At 34.3% G+C, this 13,944-nt stretch overlaps 1 protein-coding gene across 1 annotated transcript; it reads right to left on the bottom strand.

Annotated features, from left to right (window-relative positions):
- Positions 1–3,594: 3,594 nt before the first annotated feature.
- LOC132304820 (exocyst complex component EXO84A) lies at positions 3,595–10,496 on the bottom strand. Its single transcript, XM_059802532.1, has 7 exons — positions 10,302–10,496; positions 9,085–9,182; positions 6,323–7,364; positions 5,593–6,105; positions 4,714–4,902; positions 4,376–4,512; positions 3,595–3,757 (listed from the first exon to the last, which is right to left on the bottom strand). Exons 1-7 carry the CDS (start codon positions 10,494–10,496, stop codon positions 3,595–3,597), a joined length of 2,337 nt encoding a protein of 778 aa, XP_059658515.1.
- Between the last annotated feature and the right edge of the window lie 3,448 nt (positions 10,497–13,944).

Genomic DNA, 13,944 nt, shown 5'->3' with positions numbered 1-13,944 from the left:
TCTCGTTGTTTCTCAAGTAAGAAAGAGCTGTTGATATTTGTGGGTACCATTTCTAGAAACCTTCACGAGACTTCACTCGTCCACTAGGGGTAACCTAGGGGTTTTAAAGGCTTGTTACCTATGCTAAATGCAACCGTGATCCCTACGAAAGTGGTGTTATTTTTATTTGCTTTATTAATTCACAGTTGTATATATATTTGTTTAATTTTCATACTGTAGTTCATTGCTAGGGACTAGCAATATCTAAGTTTGGGGGCGTGATAAGTGCATAAATGTTGCATATTTCAACACCTAAGCTAGGATATTTAGTCTTTGCATTTATCTTATTTTTATGTTTTAGTCCTAATTTATGTTTATGTGTATTTCAGGGCAATAAAGTTTAAACGGGTTTAAATCGGTCCATTATCACATTTTTGGAGTCAAGCAGAACATCGAGACAATAGCCAAAACCTACATCTGGATGCCATGCTACTGGCAGCAGACCAGTTACGGGAGTATCTTATTTTAATGGTTATGGGATTCACTTATTTGGGCTTATTTTGTAACCTATTTGGCTCTAATAGGCTTGTTACTTACGGCCCAGTGAACCATTATTTTTTTGGGTTAGTTTTTCATTATTTTAATAGGGAGTTTTTATTTATTTTATTATTAAGTTTTATATTCTGTATCGTGATATTACGCTCTCTCTGAAAAACGCGAGAAAGGGAGGAAAAGCAAAAACAGGCTAGGGTTTTGAGAAGAGACTCAGAGATGATGAAGCAGATGATGGAACTTGATGACACCTTGAGTCCATCAATCATGAGCGGCTAATTCTTCAACTTAGGGTTAGGTAAACCCTAAGCATGTAACCTAAACTTTCTTTCTTTTCATACTTTTTGGGGATTTATTTATGTAATTGATGTACAGGCTTGCATAACATGATTTAATTCTTTCAATTGTTTATTCTTATTAATCTCATGTTGTCTTATGTGTTGTTAATAAATAAACAAGCTTTACACTTGAATTCCTTGTAAATTGATTCTTGTGATGTCTATGCATGTGGCTAATTAGTTGTATTTGTATTCCAATTTGATGGATATTGTTTTTACTAGATGGATGGTACTACACAATTAGGTTAATTCATCTTCTAATTAGTTTAATTTCATGCTTAGTTAGTTCAATTTAAATTTAATTAGTTTAATTGCCCTTATTTCCTAGGTAAGTAGACCATCCATGCTTGTGTTTGAATTCCATGCTTATTGTCACAAATACATTATCCTCTAGATTAATGTAGGCTAGAATTGTAACTTGAATTGATGGACCATTCTTTGGATTGGTGAATTGCACTACACTTAGTTTATTTGTCATTAGGTAGGCAATTTAAGCTTAAAATTGATACTTCATACTTTTCTTTGCAAGTATTAGTTAGCTTAGAATTACATTTAATTATTTTCCCAATTAGTTGAAAGTGCGTGAGTTAGGGAATGTGCTTAGTGGTGAATCTTACACCCTAAGTCTCTTTCTTATCTTTTAAACTCTATTATTTTATTGCAATCATTTAGCTTAAAATTAGTTCTACTCACAAAACAAAACCCTTTTTAGCAATCACATAAGCGCTAAAGTAGAATTCAATTCCGAAAACCTATAATTGTTTAGATTTCTTGGGACGATCCCTTCTCACTTCATACTCAATAATATAAGTGTTTAGTGGTTTTATAAATTTTAAAATATGATGCCCACTTGACATTATTTCTAAACCTAAAGTTTTGTGCATTATTTTGTGCACATGCTAGGTAGCATCACAAAACCCTAAGGCTTGGTTGTGAAATTGTTGTTGTGAGGTCTTTGTATGAGCTTAGTGATACATCCATGTTGTAACTCATATGTTTTGCATCTGAGCATGAGTAATATACTAATACAAGACTGTGGAAAGAGCCGCTGAATTATCGTAACTCGAATTTCCATTTCTACCCCTCAAACCCTAGCTTATGCAGAAAGGGCTTCTGAGGCAAAAAAAATTGGATTGATGAAGTGTCTAACCTATTCCATTGTAGGTGAAGATTTGTTTACATTGTTTTACTTCTGTTAAGGTGTATTTGGTGAGCTATGAGAGCTTGCAAGGTCCAAGCAAGGTTGTTTAGGATAGGGGAATGCATGTACGCACTGTGTTGAGATAGTGTGTGTGTGTAGAGGTTGTGAAAACTAGTGTTTTAGCTTGTGCAATGGTGTGTACAAAGAGTGAGACAGCCGAATGTGTAACTACTTGCATATAGCTAGTGGATGATTTATAGGCTGAGGCCAAGAACCAAGGTTTTTCCTTAGTTGAGAGGTTTCCTTGTACTTTTTGTTTTCTATGTTCTATATGTGTTTGTTGAGTTTGCAGTGAAGAAAGAGGATTTGACCAATTCACCCCACTATTGGTCTAACATATATTAACACAATATGGTGATATTTATTTTGTTATATTAGGTTGATCTATGTGGGAAGAAAGTTTGTTGGCATGAGGCTGCTATTGTCCACTAAGCTCCTACGAGAATCGCTGCCCTCGGGAGGCTCGATTCATAAGTTGTGTAGGACTCGATGGCAGACAGCTTCTGACCGAGGGTTCATGGAATTAACACTCTCAAATGGGCTCGCCATAGAAACACTTATGTATCAAATCCGGGCAAACAAGTAAACCTTCCCAACTGAAGAATGCCCTGAAAGTGGTTAGTTGTTTCAGAGTACTTCAGTTGAGCAACTGGATATAGTTGCCAGGTCTTCCCTATCAGTTATAGGAACCCCTCTTCTCTTGGTCACAAAGATAAGAAAGTTTTACAGACCAAAACAATAGACTCCCCAAGTGTAGCAATTTTCTAAAAAAGTAAATTATCTATACATTTTATATCTTGTATTTGTGAGTTGTTGAGAAGAAAAGATTAGAAATAGACCTAACCTTTGTAAACAATTATTTTGTACAAAGGCCAGGGGTATTGACTTTTTTCCTCTGACGGTTTGTCAATTTGAGTTCTTACAATATATTTGCTATTCGATTGTGATTCTGGACATTGTGGAAATGAATCAAAATGCACTATAATCAACCTCAAGGAGGTTACTAAAAACTGTTAAATGGAGTACCTAATTATAATTTTCTTAATATACGAGTGTTAAATAATGGGAGTAGTTTATAACCTCCACAGCAGTTGAATAAGCATGTCCTATTTACAAAGCAATCAACCAGATGTATTCAAATCCCTAGCATTCTCAACACTGTCAAGTACTAAAAAATGGATGTACTCACTATAAGCTATCAGAACACACTGGATAAATTTCAAAATTGTAGGTAAGAAAACAATTGAGTGCTTCAGGGGATGTTAAAATGGCCGTAAACTGGTTAGGAACATCCAATGAAGATGCATGAGTAGAGAAACTCACGAATCCACGAGACGTTCTGCAAATGTCTGGATTTGCATAGTTACAACAAGCACCAAAAGTGCATTACCCATGCAGGGTCTGATATGCACTCTGATGATCACACTAGCTAGCCGAAAAAAGGCTTGTTCTCCATAAGCAAATAGCAACCTAGATAACTGAAGATGATTCTCAATCATCTTCTCTTTAGTATGCACTTGGACACTAGTTACTTCCATGAGATAAGATTGATGATATAGATTTTCCTGATACAGATGCAGTTGGACTGATAACATCTCGTTCATCGGTACCAAAGTTTGCTTTTCCGGTCAACATCTTTATTGCTATTTGGGCAACCTCAGCAAACCAATCCTCCTCCGGCAATAATCTGCCAAAACAAAGGTTTTGTCACAATGATTTTCAAGGAGCATGTTCACGACATTCTCTAAGGCAATCACCAGTCCACAAAATTGACACAAGGCAAAAGACTATCAATAACTTTCAAATATCATTTACTCAATCATGACCTAATTATGACCTTTTGGGCAACAATTACCCTTTACCAATACATTTTAGGCAACTTTCATTGCCTGTGTGCCCAAGGCAGTTGCCTAAAATGACTGTGCCACAAAGTAAACCTAGAATCCGGATCTGCTCCTGTGGAGGGGAGTCCTGTGCCGTGTCTTGTACCTCTAGTGCAACAGCCTCACGACGAAATGCAACATAATGAAATAACGATGAAATGTAGTTGTTGCATAAGCAATGTGAAATTGTTGCATAAAGGATGTAAATTGTTGCTTAAGCGATGTAGCAGCACAGGATGCGGTATAAGATGAAATTTTATAGGAGAGAATACAGGTTCATAAGCGTGCAACTAAAATCCTTAATCAAGAAAGAAAGGATAAAAACATCAAAGAAATGAAGCAAAACCTCTATAAAGCATAAGTCAAAAATATATTGACTCAAGCTTCCACTCCTTCCTTTCCTTTTTCCAAAGTATACATACCTGTAAGGATCTAATCCAGTTGCTGCAACTGCTTCAATTGCTCTACTTATTATGTTTTTGATAACTTGATGCAGATTCCGAGATAGGTAACGTCCTTGGGATGAAAAGAGTATCACAAACTCCATATCCAAATAAAACTGCACAAAATATGCCATTTTGAATTTCAGTTACTTCTTTTTCCCCAGTTGGTTGGTGGATTGAAGACATAACTTACAAATCATCAACACAGGGTGCAGAGAAGATCATTTACTTGTATCATAATTTTAATACATGTTAGAGAATATAGATATAATATTTACACAAATATATATATATATATAAAGAAAAGAAAAAGGAACCTGTTGAAGGCCAAGAGGACCCAAAGGTTTTGCCTCCGCCTCAATCTCTTCCCAAAAGGTTTGGTCATCAGATAGCCACAGGATGACAGTCTCTGTGAGTCTCATCAATAAAACAGTCGCAAACCTTTCCCTTCCCACAAACATATCTGATGCAATGCTTACCATCCGAGTCAACTTTGCAAACAGTTCCTGAATGAAAATATAAGTAATGATAAATTATATTGGATCTCGACAAAACAATTTAGAATACAGTGGTAAAGTGTGACAGACGGGGCCTAATTGCTGTTGCCATATCAATCTGCAAAAAACAATGCCCGGGAAACTATAGTTGCAAATTCCTTAATGAAGTAGGTTTATTATATCAGTTAGAAGCCATATTCTATAATAATCATTACAAATAAATTTGATTAGGTTTGTATTAAGCAACATTTATGAACTCAAAATGGAAAGGTCAAATGACTCCAATCTCATGCTTCCACTGCATCAAGCATACCTCAAGGTATCTTAATTTCATTATTGACATAACAGACTGTCATTCGTGACACGAGTACATAAAAGAAACAAGATACTGTGCAAAATTAGCAGAACAAAAAGTAGAAGCTTGCAGTTATGGTTCACTTTAACTAAAAACGTATGCAGAAAAGGTGCTCATGGCCTAGCGCTTTTACTCCGTAGATGTCTCTAACACTTGTTCATGTCAAATCCCCATTTTCAAGCACCAAATTAAGTCATAGTGTCGGAGTTCATTTTGTTCCATAGTTCAATTTTCAATGTCTCATATTTGTTCAAGAACCAGCCTCTCATGCATTGTCCTTGTTATATTGAGCAAAAGCACAATTTCTCAAAGAAGAGATAAACTTACAATTCATACTGGATTACCTGATATATAGGAGATGGAAACCATTCGGGCTCATCTGCAGTGTCATCCATACTTATGTACATATCTGAACTGAGACGGACGCCACCATCTTCTGTAAAGATGAGATCAAGGGCGTGTTGTCGGCAGAAGCTATCTCGCAGCTGATCCACCAAACGTTGAAGTCTCCTTTTCAGTTCTCTTTGTTCTGGAGCACGGTTTTGCCTGTCTGAAGACCGTCTAGGGGGGTCATCTATTCTATTAGTCTGCTGGAAGCATGAAAGTTTGGTAGCAGCTCGTGGGAGCAGTTCATCTGCCAATAATAATGCATTAGCTAGCAAAGCTATCTGTTGGGCTTCAGACTCTGCCATCCTAACGATTCTACTCCCGGACCCCTCCAAGTTCTCTGTCTCCATTGAACCTGGCAACGCATTTATCAGCATATTGACATACGAGTTGAAAGCTTGCAAGACACCTTCCAAAGCATGGTCTGTCAACTGCAAGCTCTCAAGGGAACCGACATCCTCACAGAAATCCTGATAAAAGTATAAAATTTGATGAACAGTCAATATCGAAGGATGTTTTATTACGTATTGTGAACTAAATTCAGTGCTTCTAATTGTGTCTTGCACTTAATAGTTGGAATTTGATGGAATGAGGCAACAAGAATTGCTTGCGTAGCCAACAAGAAAAGGAACACAATGATGTGGTTCCAATGTTATGACATTTTAAAGAATGGAACACATTAATCACCTGAACCATTGAATTGAATCTGTGAGCACTGCTAGAAAGCTTTGGCTGGGATGCAATCACACTACCAAGAGATGTGCCCAAAGGCCGTATACTAACTGGTGGATAAGAAAGTGACCAATCATCTGCAGCAGCAAATGCAGCAGTGCTATGTTCAATTCTTTTTAAGTTGGCAGTCACTGCTTGTTCAACACAAGGCCTGACGATTTTCAAGAGGACGGGAGAAAGGGCCAATCCACGAGCTTCTAACAAAGAACAATAACCCAAGCATATTTGAACACTCTCTGCAACAACTCTTAGACCTCCCGAAGCAGCTGCTGAGGCTAGAACATGTCTTTTAACAAGAAGAGCAAAAGCCTGAGCCTGCTTGACAGCCCAAGTTACAAGCTCAGACGAATATGCAGGCTCATCTCCATAAACAGCCAAGGAATCACTTGCTGCCTGAGCAATAGTTGAAAATACAAGTTGTGAAAGACCAGCAGTATAGGCTGCTCCATGTGAAGTACCAGATGGGTGAAGATCTAGCATGCTACGTTGCAACTTCAAGTGGTGAGATTTAAGTAGCAACGTGTGAGCACGGGGACCATCCCCGAGTTGTTTCAGAGCTTGTACAACTATGCGAAGCTCAACACCACGGGTACAGGGCTGGAGAGCAGCCTCTGCAAGCTGATCAGCTAATTTTTGTCTCTGTTCCGTAATTGTAGTCTGCAATGATAAGAATGCCGATGGGGTCAATTTTTGTTTGCGGTTAATTTCCACAGACATATGTTCCCCTTCATCCAGTGCGGCCAAAGCTTCATCCACTCTCCTCTCAGCCAGTAAAACTTCAAGGTGCTCCACAAATTCCCCTAACCATTTCTCTATCTTTGAAGGTTCGCGGTCTTCAACATTAATTATGTCTTCTTTTGTAGAACCTTCAGGACCAGAAAACAAGGAATCAACATGCATTCCTTCAGCTAAACCCTGAATAATAGCTGCCTGGGTAGATAGGAGATTTTTCAAGTGAAGGAGCTGGACCTCAAGAGCAGAAATCTCCTTAGATGTGCTGCATATGCAAACATAATGAGATAGTTCTCTGTGTTATAAACCAACATTCTGGATTCGCTGAAGAGGTATTTATGATCAATTATTGATTCAAAACAGAAGCATCCTTTTGATGCGTACATCAGTTCAAGAACTGCAAGATTAAGGGAGCAAAGGAATTCAAAGAATTTCTAGACAACACTAATTTTCTTATACGTTAGAAACAAAAATATATAATAATCAAGTCTGAGTAGCATGACATTCATTTGCAAATCTAGCCAAGGGAAATAAAGAGGGGAAAGTGCAAAAAGAAACCCTGTTATATACAAAATATGTGAAAACCCTCTTGATGTTGAAAAAAAAAAACAAAACTGCATTTTTCAAATTTTGCAGACTGAAATACCTAAAATGCATTAACGAAAAATACAATAAAAAACAAATACTCTCTCAGAAAAACAAAAAGGGTATTTTATGATTTTTGTTAAAATTTTTGGTCAAAATTGACAGTCGGCAATTTGCACAATTTTGTCAAATGTTGAGGGGTTATATGCTCATACTAAACAGAAAGGTTGTTTTGTGCCCAATTTTTATATAATAGGGGAATTTTTTGCACTTTACCCAAGATTAAGCTGCAACGAGATGGATATAACTTTATCATATAATTATGAAGTACCTGTAGAGTAAAAAATTAGAGGCAGCATAGTGTCAAACTCATACACACCGATATAATGAGTTAGAATACTTAAAATATTAAGCACCCGTGTTAGAATAATTAAATAATAAGATCTCATCCCCAAATGGGGAGGTTGAGTGTTCAAGACTTGGTGATATAGTGTGTGTGCTTGAACTTTCAAACAAAAAAAATGATTGACAAGCATTACAGTCTCTTGCATGCAATGTGGAAACAGAGTAAAAATTAATACGAGGCTGGCAACTCTGTGGTACAATTTGCTGCAATACAATATATAAGTAAATTCACTTTGTTGTCGTAAATTATAATGTGGAAAGTTCAAACAGGAATGCAGATTTCAGAAATGTGGTGTCAAAGATTACGATTCTACCTAATATCTTTGTTTCTTATAGATAGAGTGGTGTAGTCATAGAAATAAAAATATAATGATATAATCTATCACACATACAAGTAAAATGTTACTGTGATATTTCATATGCTGCTATCACTCCTCTCTACTTCAGATAAAAACACTGACATTCAGGATTTTCCTCTTTTTTTTTTTTTTTTTTTTTTTCAGATTAAGAATTTTCACTGTGGCAGTCAGATCCTTCCGCTTGGGAACCATACACGTATCAAAATGATAATACTACAGCTATTCCGAGTACATATCTTACAGGGATACTAGCAAAACACAAGCATAAACCATTACATTTTCTGTCATATAAATATAATCAGTGGATGTTTATATTTACATTAAAGACCTTGCTTATGTTTCCTATAAATTTAAGTCGTGTTTTTGAAAAAGCTTACGAAGATAAATGCTGTGATTAAGTTTAAAAACGACGGTCAATCTTGTAATGTAAGCTGGTTTTCATCATATTCCGATGAAATTTTTTAATAAAGGCCAACACTGGAGCAAATTGGATCTAACAATTATAGCTAGAAAAACCAAAAAAATTAGATAACGAGAACACTGAAGTATAAAAGGAATTTACCATGCACAATTCGATTTACTGTGCAGTTACCACTCATAAAATCATATGTGCACAATTCGATTTACTGTGCTCACCGTATAAAGGATGCATAATTAGCGTAGACACTTTTACGCATCTCCTCTGCAGACGCCTTCTTTAAATCTACAAGGTAATGGCACAAGTGCCTTATTTCCTGTCGATAATGCCAAAAAAAAAAAAATTGTTAATTTTCTGCTCTGCATTCTATATGAAGCTGTCACAACTTCACCACTATTATACTGAAGAAAAAAATGTATACACTCAAATGTCCAGTTTCTTTTAATGTATCAGTCTTATGAACATATGTGGTCTCAACCTTTTTCCCTCTCAAAATTGCGCGAAAAAACCCTTTTGGTCTTAATTTTCTATGACTTATGTTATGGTCTGTATTTCTTTTTCTAAACTACACTTTAGATTAATTTGTGTTTGTAACTTTTTTTATATAAACCATTTCCTGAAGACCTGCCAAATCATTATTATTATGAGAAGTATTTGATGAACATTCCAAAATTTTCAAGAACATGCTAATCAACACCTACATGTTTGAATTTTTTATTTCACAAATTAAACACCAGTTCCCATAATCAAATGAATCACAATTCAAGTGTAATTTTACAAATTGAACAAAAGCCAGATTGACAAATTGAATGCTTAACCAAACACGTACATAATGTGCTAAATGCATCAATCTATATTTAAGTTTTCGTACTTGTTATTTGGTTTTAAAAAAAAAAAAAAAAAAAAACATTATTTTATTGGATAGTTTAAGGTTGTTGCTAAAATCCTAGCTCTGCGATGGCCATATGGTTTAGCTCAGTATATTCTGCACAAGAGTTTGAGGGTTTAAATCCCTATTGGGGCAATAGTACATATTAGTTCTATATCTTAGCAACTAGATATATATATATATTAGTTGCTCCATTGTGACCTCGAAGTTACAGGTTCAAAATCGGAATTAGACTAAGCCTGTCAGCTATGTAAATCTGACCCTCTCCACCAAATGGCAATGGCGGGCTCTTATGTAGTTATATGTGCATATATATATATTGAACCCTGTTAGGGAGAAAATAATGTGCCTAAGCCACTGAATATTTCATAAATGAGAAGTTAAAATCAAAGATAAAAACATAAAACACATTCTATTCATTTGTTTCATAATTAGCAAAATCATTTTGATGATAAATACAGACTTAACATCATATACAATTCATACATATATGCACATATACGCAATGTATACATATATATATTTATAACTTCAATTAAAGGTAACCTTTTCGCTCATGGCTTGGCATTTATTGGTGACATAGGCCTCAGGATCGAAATTCGAAGACTTGAAGGCTTTGAGCCTATCGCTGAGTGGGAGTTCGGATCCAAATTCATTGGAACTTCCTAAGCTTGAAGGCTTTGAGACTATCACCGGCGCTGTCGAAGTTCTCTGGGACGATCTCGCCGACGATGCTGCCATTTTCTTCTAGCAGAGAATTTGAATTCATCAGAAACGAAAGAGAGAGAGAGAAAATGGAGGAAAGTGAGGGAAAATATGGAAGAAAATTGGAGAGTGAAACAATGAATGTTCTTTAGCTTGGAGGAGAAAAACGCGGGCCAAAAAACATCTTAACCGGTCAAATATCATAACGTCATCATTGTTACTAAGGACTCGCGGGTTGGTTTGAAAACCCACTGTCCGGCCCGTATGGGTGTAACTTGGGCTTCTCAATCTATACCCAACCCAAAATTCAACAGCCTTGCTAGGTATTTTTTTTTTTTTTCTAATTTAAAATTTCATTGAAACACCGTTACAAAGAAATAAAAAATAAAATAATGCATACCCCTAATCTATACACTCAAAATTGTATATGCAAATTAAAGAACGAAATAAGGAGTAAATAAGAATTTTTTATAAAAATTCACGAAATAAGGAGTAAATAATAATTTATTAATTTATAAAAATTCACGTACAATCTCAGAGAAAATATAATCAATCCCAAAAAAGAAGTCAATGGAGTAATTTAAGTGATAGAAGAGTAAAAGAACACCTAAACATGAATCCAATAATACAATAATTTCTTAATTGACTCTACACTTTTTAAGTTATGAAATTATTGTATTATTGTATTCTTAAGTTATGAAATTATTGTATTATTGTATTCACGTTTATGTGTTTTTTTATTCTTCTCTCATTTAATCAAACAAAGGTACTGTGATTCATTCTATTTCCTCTAATTTTTAAAGTGAATGGTGAGAGACTAAAAGTTTAACTCTTCAAAGAAACAAAGTGGGGTGCGCGTGAATTTCTTACTAATGACAAAATAATAAATAAATAAAAATAAAACAACATCAACTCTACACTTGTTATTCCTTTACTAAAGCTTTGGTAATTTTTTTACGCAAAATAATAAATAAATAAATAAATAAAAATAAAACAACATCAACTCTACACTTGTTATTCCTTTACCAAAGCTTTGGTAATTTTTTTACGGACAAGACTTGCCTACTAACCGGTGAATAGGTCATCTAAGGTGGTCCAATAAAAAATGCACAAATAATTTATAATTACAAAATCTAGAAAATAATAAATAAAGAAGTCATATAGGGTGTCTGAATTAATTCCAAAAAAAATATTTTCTTTATTTATCACTTTCCTCATTTTGTAATTACAGATTATTTTTTCATTTGTGATTAGATCACATCAAGATTAGTGGGGATGACATACTCATCAATAATTAAATTTTATATATTTGTAGCTCCTAAAATTATCTTTTCTTTCTCTTTAAATTTATTTAATTTCTTTAAAGAAATGAATCAAAATTTCCTTCTTGAATCATATATAATTTTTTCTCCCTTCAAAATTCTCTCATTTTTCTTTCCTTTTTCTTCTTCTTCTTCTTCTTCTTTTTACACATTATGTTAATGTCAACTGATATATATATATATATGTATGTATATATTCAATTCAAGAGAAAGAATAATCATTTCAAAAAACAAGTCAAGAGAAAGAGTAATCTGAATGAGAGAAGAGTAAGAACACCCAATAATTTGAGAACTGAAGCATATTTAAATTAACTCTACACTCACCGGTCATCATCCCTTAATACTACGTATTAAAACTTCACCAATTTTTACTTGCCTATAAAAATGGTAAAATCTATTTTTAAAATTTTAAAATTTCACAAATGGTAATTTTGTGGATTGAAATTCATAAAAATGACGAAATTCACCATTTAAAGTGGTAATTCAAAATGGTGAAATTTATGGTGGTGAAATTCATCAGTGAAATTAACAAAATTTTTAATTAAAATTGTGATGAAGTTACACGCAAAAAAATGTTACAGGAGAGAGTCCAAATCCCCTAAGTACAACTCCGGTTCTAAGCAATGTTGTCCAAACTCAAGTTGAATCTGATAACGCGTTAGGAAGAGTTGGCTTATAATCCAATAAAATTAGATTGATTTTTCACAACCGTTGTTGTGATATATGATTTTGGTTTGAATTAGCCTGGCAATAAAAAGAAAAAAATAGGGAGAAAATGAATAACACTTTCAATGTTTTGGAAAACAAATTCTCTAGTATACTATTCTGTATGTGATAAGGCAAAAGACATAAAATTATTCCCATAAAATGACATTTGAGAGATTGGGGATCTCTTTAGAAGACATATATTACATGCAAATCATCTAAAGATTTTGTGTCATATGGTGTTTACAATGTTGTCCCCTAGATGAAGAAATTCTCCAATTAGGTCTTATGATCAATAATAACTTGATATCATGTCTTTTCCTAGTTTGCTTCATTTTCATTTTATTTTTCATTTTTTGTTCTTTTTAACAATTTATCATTTCCAAGTTGCAATGACATTTGGTGTCAATATATGTATGATTAATAAATTTCAATTGAAGATATAATTTAAATCCTGCTTCTGTTGAATTGTCTTTTATATTCTATTAGTGTGCATCAATTATCAGCATATGTTGTTCTGTTAGGTGGATTTTTTTATAAATAAAAAAATTCAAGCAAACGCGCACACCCACAATACATCTATCTTGTATTCACCGATTTAACACCTAGATGCTTGCTAGTCTAGCATTCTTATTTGTGAATTGCTCCTAATTAACCATGTGTTTGTGAATTTGACGGAATGAAATCATGTTGATGAACCAAATTTTATGCAGCATTCATGTATCAACAAAACCTTGACCATGAACTTGAAATTAAGAGCAGTGAGTACAAGTACCATTGAACCGATTATAGTGTTTCTTGCTTAAAATATATCTCTTCGGATGAATGAAGTTATACTGTTGAATTTAGAATAAAAAGAAGTTGCATTATTGAGCTCTGGAATGGTATTAAACACATTATGTGTGTGTGTGTGTGTGTTCTACACATCTTCAATCTGTGTTAATTCTTTAATTGTTGTAGTTATCGGTCATCATTGTCCTTGTGATGCCACCACTAATTTCCCACGAACTGCATAGAGAACTTTTTAGCCAAGTGCGGGAATTTGCCTAGGAAGTGGGGATATGAATGATTTCTGAGAATAAATTGTAGGTATAAAGCTTTTCTAGATCACTGTCAAGAGGTTCTGAAAGAAGCAAGGATAAAGAAAGAACCTTTTATATATATATATATATATAATGAAAGTGATTCTTTCTCAGTGGAGAAGTGCTTAAAAGAAGGAACCTTATTCCATTTGAATTCACAGATATCACATTTTAAAATACAACCAATATCCTCAAGGTCTTAATGGTCTACTTTCCAAGCTGTATCACACTCTCATGTAAATTACTTTAACATTGGGGTGTTCTACCTTTGATTTTTGTCACATTTTTATGTAATATTATTTCCATTTTTTTTTTTTTTTAATAAATAAAATTCATATTGGTAAACTGAGAGTGTTCATAATAAGTTGTATTGAT

The sequence above is a fragment of the Cornus florida genome, unplaced genomic scaffold (genome assembly GCF_030987335.1).
Source record: "Cornus florida cultivar Cherokee Brave unplaced genomic scaffold, ASM3098733v1 CherokeeBrave_3.0.0_Hap2_Chr04, whole genome shotgun sequence".
In the NCBI taxonomy this organism is placed as follows: Eukaryota; Viridiplantae; Streptophyta; class Magnoliopsida; order Cornales; family Cornaceae; genus Cornus; species Cornus florida.
Note: the sequence above shows the minus strand (reverse complement) of the source record. Positions and strands in the feature narration are given on the sequence as shown.